This window comes from Engystomops pustulosus, chromosome 5 (genome assembly GCF_040894005.1).
Source record: "Engystomops pustulosus chromosome 5, aEngPut4.maternal, whole genome shotgun sequence".
In the NCBI taxonomy this organism is placed as follows: Eukaryota; Metazoa; Chordata; class Amphibia; order Anura; family Leptodactylidae; genus Engystomops; species Engystomops pustulosus.
The window spans coordinates 92,980,965-92,986,964 of record NC_092415.1 but is presented as its reverse complement, the minus strand read 5'-3'; the positions used below and the strand labels follow the sequence as shown (position 1 = coordinate 92,986,964).

General features: G+C 38.4%; 1 protein-coding gene across 1 annotated transcript in view; it reads right to left on the bottom strand.

The window, feature by feature from the left end:
• Positions 1-1,728: 1,728 nt before the first annotated feature.
• Positions 1,729-6,000, bottom strand: part of PIGN (phosphatidylinositol glycan anchor biosynthesis class N) — a 249,710-nt gene continuing 245,438 nt past the window's right edge. Inside the window, exon 30 of the mRNA XM_072152720.1 lies at positions 1,729-1,758. Within this exon, the coding sequence (XP_072008821.1) occupies positions 1,744-1,758 (15 nt within the window). The 3' untranslated portion in view covers positions 1,729-1,743. The remainder of the gene's footprint in view (positions 1,759-6,000) is intronic.

Below are 6,000 nucleotides of genomic sequence, written 5' to 3'. Positions count from 1 at the left end.
CCACACCCCTTTAACGCCGTCATCTGCCCATCATATTGTCGCCTTATAATGTGGGCCCTCTCATTTCCCCCTTAGATTTTGCACCACTTCTCATCTTTTATTGAGGAACCCTCTCATGTCCCCCCTTATATAGGTGTTCCCTTCTCATCTCCCTCTCAAATTATTGGGCCCATTGCATTTTCACTTCATATTGTGGGCCTTTTTTCATCTCCAGCCTCATATGGTGGGCCCTTCTCATCTTTCCCCTCATATTGTGGGTCCTATCTCAACTATCCCTTAATATTGTGACCCCCTCTCATCTTCCACTCATATTGTGAGCTCCTTCTTATCTCCTTCTTCTTATTGTTGGCCCCCTTTCATCTCTCCCTCATATTGTGGGCCCCCTTATCTCCTCGCTTACATGGTGACCCCCTCTCATCTCCCCTCTCATATTGTGCTCCGGCTATGTGTAGCTGTGATGCTGGCAGATGTAATGACATCATCACCAAGATCCAACCAGGATCTGCTGCACACAGCAGCAGAAGAAGAAGTTGTTTGATGTGGGTGGATTCAGCAAATATCAGGTAGTGGTACCAGCTGATATCAGAGGCAGAGCCAGCAGGCGTCAGGAGCCACCTGAACATGGCAAAGAGGATCGTCCATCTCTCCTGACTGTCACTTTTCAATACTTGTATTCCCTATGACATAACCGTTCAGGATAATAATTCTTACATTTCTATATTATTTTGTTTTATCATGGATAAAAAGGATCATGAATATTTATGAAAAAGAGAATCAAAACAAATAATTATTTCCTGAGTCACATAGCCACCTGTTGGATTTTGAAAGCTGATGAAAATTACTATTAGAAAGTTTGACTATTGAGGGGCAGAATGCAGGCACAGATAGGTGTGAACCCAGTGTACCTTCACCACTGCCTGAGGCAAACTGTAGAAACACGCCTTCTCACCCCATCCAGTAGTAATATGTCTTTTCATTTTTTAATTAAATGGGGAGACCATTTAGTGTCCAATTATGTTCCCCCTCTATGCCTCTTCCTCATCTTCACTCATGTGTCTCATTTCTCTATTCTGTGTCAGATACTAGTAGACTGTTCAAAAGCTTAATAAAAGTGTAGATAAACCCTGTACTTTAGCACAGAGAAATCAAGAAGTGTCTGCTTAGAAAGTGCCCGCCCACACTCTGAATTCTTACACTGACCTGTTTAGAGAGTGATAGGACCAAAAACAGCAATGTAACTGACTAAAATTGTAAAGTAAGCAGTAATTAATTAGCATTTTGGGTAAATAAAAAAAAAAACTTTCTTTCAAGGGAAAACCCCTTTAGATATTCATTAGAAATATTAATTTTGCCTCTTAGGGAGACTCTCTTTGTGGGCCATTTTTGCAGATATGTAGGGTCTTATAAGCTATATCACAGACTTTCATATACTTTACTATTTTACATGTTGTACTATTAATATATGAAAACATGTCTTATAACCAGAGTAGGGCTTTAAACCAGAGACTATAACAGAATAGAGGAGGTAACCACACTAGGAACACTATCGCATATTAGAAGGCATGACAGGGATACAAAGTACAAATTTAAAGTTTAAATAACAGAGAAAAAGACAACTTCCACACAAATAAGATGTTACTCCTGTATCCTCATTTATCATGCCGCTTTATGTTCTTGAATCTTCCTAAATACAAGTTGCTCTGCTACACATTATAAACCGTTCTTGACATTTGTGACCTGAGGCTATCGTACTTTTCTCTGAAGACAGAAAAAAAGAAGTATAGTCAATGTGAAATATAGATCAAGATTATTGTCAATTGTTGAAATTTTTTGAATGTAGGACAAATGGGCTATCATAGTACATGCTTGGTGAAATATTTCTACATCCTGACATACATTCAGATGGGATTTAACAACTCAAAAATGAAAGAATAACATTATTTGGGGTTCAACTTCATTGTAAAATAATTTTACATTTTTAATTATAATTACGCTCCCTAACAGACACCAGAAATGTACTCAACATATCTGTTTGTACAGCTAAAATAATTAGGCTTATCATTGGTATTCATGCTCAGAAAATCCTTCACCCACTCTTGCAATGTGAAATGTTGCAGGAGATTAGAAACACATTGTCACTAAGTCCACGGGGAGTTTGGTTACAAATAGATCTCTTACCTACAGTACAACATATTTTTACAAACTTTTATTTATAACTTTTCCTGCGGGCAAAGTTTAGCAGAAGCAACACTTTATACTATACATTTGCATCCAGATGTTTTTCCCTCTGGAAATGTTTCTGTGGGCTAGTATCTGTTTGTCTGGCGGCCTGTCAACAAAATAATGAAAGCCATCTGGGAAACTGAGAAATGCACTTCATGGGCAGTGGATGGTGGCACTGGGAATATGGAATGTGGTGTAGTGTCTGTCACCGAGAACATTTTCCCAGAAAGCAGGATCCCCAGGGAGACAGAACACAAGGTGTTTCTAATAGACTTTCTACAAATTTCTGAAAGCACTTTATATACTTGAATATACAGTGCATTAAGACAAGCACAATATATAAACTATACGGCCATTATTTCAAAAATACCCCCAAAAATCTAATTGGAAACAATCTTGTTTTTTTTAAATTAATATAGAAATGTATACATATGTATCTGACCAGTACAGGCAGTCCCCGGGTTAAGTACAAGGTAGGTTCTGTAGGTTTGTTCTTAAGTTGTATATGTATGTAAGTCGAAACTGTATATTTTATAACTGTAGCCTCAGACAAAATTTTTTTGTATCTGTGACAATTGGATTTTAATAATGTTGGATTGTCATTAGAACCAGGATTAACAATACAGCTTCATTGCAGACACCTGTGATAACTGTTATAGCTGTTTATTGTAGCCTAAGGCTAAAGTACAGTAAAATACCAACATCCAGGGGTCTGTTTGTAACAAGGGGTCGTCTGTAAGTCGGGTGTTCTTAAGTAGGGGAGGGCCTGTATATATAATGCACAAATGAATTGCTAAATACAAAAAACAAGTACTGCAGCTGGTCATTATGGAGCACTTGTCCCTGAGTACATTGCCGTTCAAGTTGATTTCCACATGGGCAGTATTATCTTTTTCCTATCATGAAAGTTTGGTATTGCATATAGTACTTAAAGTGTAACCGTCATTCTGAGCAAAAAAATAAAATAAAATACATAATTCTGTTCCAGGTGTCCCTGGGAATCATTCCTCAAAGTATTTTGCCTATCGGTCCTCATTTAGTACCTCTTTTGGCCCATAGCAACCATGGTTTTCAGCTCTCAAAAAAACTACAATCAGCAAGAAGGAGGGGCGAAGCCTGCCTCCTGTCACCTCATTGCAAGCGCATGGTGCTGACCAATGACCAGAGATATCTATCTCATATCTATCTATTTATTCCATATCTATCTGTCTATTATGTACTCATATCTATCATCTATCTAATATATTTTTAACTATCCTATGTATATTCTATCTATCTCATATCTATCTGTATGTATCTATCTATTATCTATTTATCTACTTACTATCTATCTCCTATCTATATCTATCTATGTATCTATCTATCTATATCTATCTATCTATGTATCTATCTTTCTATGTACCTACCAATCTATGTAAAACTCCAGTACATCACATGAGGGCACAGCACATGAGAGCACAGCTTGCAGACTTGGAGAGTGTCTACTGCCACTTCCTTGTCTGAGGTGGTGGGGGGAGCTGCAGTTTCTGTCTGTGTGGATTGTTTGTTTATACACAAGTGTAGGGAAAGCTGAGGGAGAGATAAGTGTAGCTGTTTGGTCACTACATTAGTAAGGGATTCTCCTTGCACATGAGACATGAGGTAATCAGCTGAGAGCATGTAGAGAAATGTGGGCGTGTCTCTCCCTCCGTAGTCTCTACTCCTTTCTGAAGACGGAATGTCCATAGCAACAGCTATCTGAGCAGTCACTGACAGGGGAAATCTGCAGAATACAATAGGAAGGAGCAAGATTCGGGTAACTAATCCAATTGCAAAAGGGCTTAAAATTACCTGCCCTACAACATCTGGACATTAGTGTTGAAAGGTCATACATTTAACATGGGGCACAAATTAATGCACCTAAGAGATGTGTCTACTTTTTTAGTGGATCCAAGCTCTTTCTAATATAGAGACTTTTTAATTCACATGTAAATCAAATGGTTCAGCTACATATACTCAAGTCATCCATCTCTTCAAATGCTCCTAGAAAAAAAATCTTATCCAGATTTATAGAACACATTTTATCACTGAAATGTTGGCAACAAATCAGCCACATAGGAATATTGTTGAACATTCAGCATCAATAAAAACACTTAGGGGGGATTTATCACAACTTTGACTGGTCTGATGAGTGTGTTTTTGCACCAAAAAAATAGCATGTCCATAATTGCACAATTTAAATAGTGCATACGTGTTAGGTACAAGAAGGGTGAAAACAGGCCATATAAGACTTTTAATGTATGTGGTTAAAATATAAAATTTGCCAGAACAAAGCCACTCTCCATCTAGTAACACAATCTAGATGGAAAACAAATATTCAACAAACATAATGCTCTGTCCCTGTTCCACAGAAAAGCTCCCATCCTAACAACTTGAAAGTCCCTAGGTCTGCGTTCAGATACCTTCAAAACTCATTTCCAGACCCACCTAAAAGGAGAATCTTTCAACAGGGGAAAAAGGACAGGTCTTGCCAAGAACAGGTTACGCCAAGGACAGTGGTCCAAAAAGAAACACAGTGGAGTATAGAAGAGGGGCCTGATATTATTCATGCACTTTGACCTATTTCCCCTGATGAAAGATCCTCCTTTAAGGTGAACCAGCAACAAAGCCATGCAAGTTTAAGGCTAATTCGTGTGTGTCGGGAATGAATCCTGAAGAACCAATTGTAGCAGAAGTTAATGAACAAGTTAGTAGGGGCTGCGATTAATATAATTTACAGTGCATCACATCTCATTGTGTATGAGTAGCCACAAGCTAGTCAATATACCCACGATGACCCTTGTCAGTCACTGAAAGCACTTTAAATATCAGCAATGAAATAGGGTCCAGCAATAATGGAGGAAGGTGGGCTTTTTTGGACTCGCTGATGGTTTCAGATGTTCTTAATATGTGATTGTCTCCAGTATTATTTCAATGGGTTTCCAGTGTTATAAGGGGGCTCACAAGGATCTCCAGTATTATTAGAGGGGCTCTGTGGGGGGTCTCCATTATTATTAAGGGTGCTCTGGTGGGGTCTCCAATATTTTTAAGGGGGTTCTGTGGGGATCTCCAGTATTATTAAGTGGCTCTCAAGCCAGCCCAGGGGAATCCAGCTGCCCCCAATCCAAGAGGTCAGGCCCCTGTCGGGGGGATGTTGCACTATGATCCCTCCCCTCATGTCTCCCTCTACCCTCCCATACAAATTGTGACCCATCATGGGTAGGGTCCTGCTCCCACTTGGTCCAAATCTCTGTAGTTTTTGCATTTGTACTTGCATTTGTTCTTAATGTAATGTATGTGAACCCTGTATGGATTGTACAGTACCAATGAATTAATGTTGCTTTATAAGTAATAATAATAAAAGTACTTACACAGATGTATTAGAAGATGCAATGGCCACAGCTGAAGCATATGTAGATCTGGAACACATACTACATCTTGTGATAGAGATCCTGATTATTATGTGCATGAAGCATAAGATGATCAAGAAAACTAAGATCCATTATCACTCACACATTATCATTATGATAGAACCACAAGTTATCAATATATCATAAACTATATGTTTTTATTAAACCTTGTGTGTGCAATTCTCTGTTGCTGTATGGGTCAAATTAATAATAAATGTACTCACTTGAATACTATGATCAATTTAATCTAATCAATTACAGGAAACGTCTATTTGAAAAACATGGCATCATTAAGTACAAACATAGACATCACATTATATGGAAGGGGTTCATCTGCATTGGTGATTAA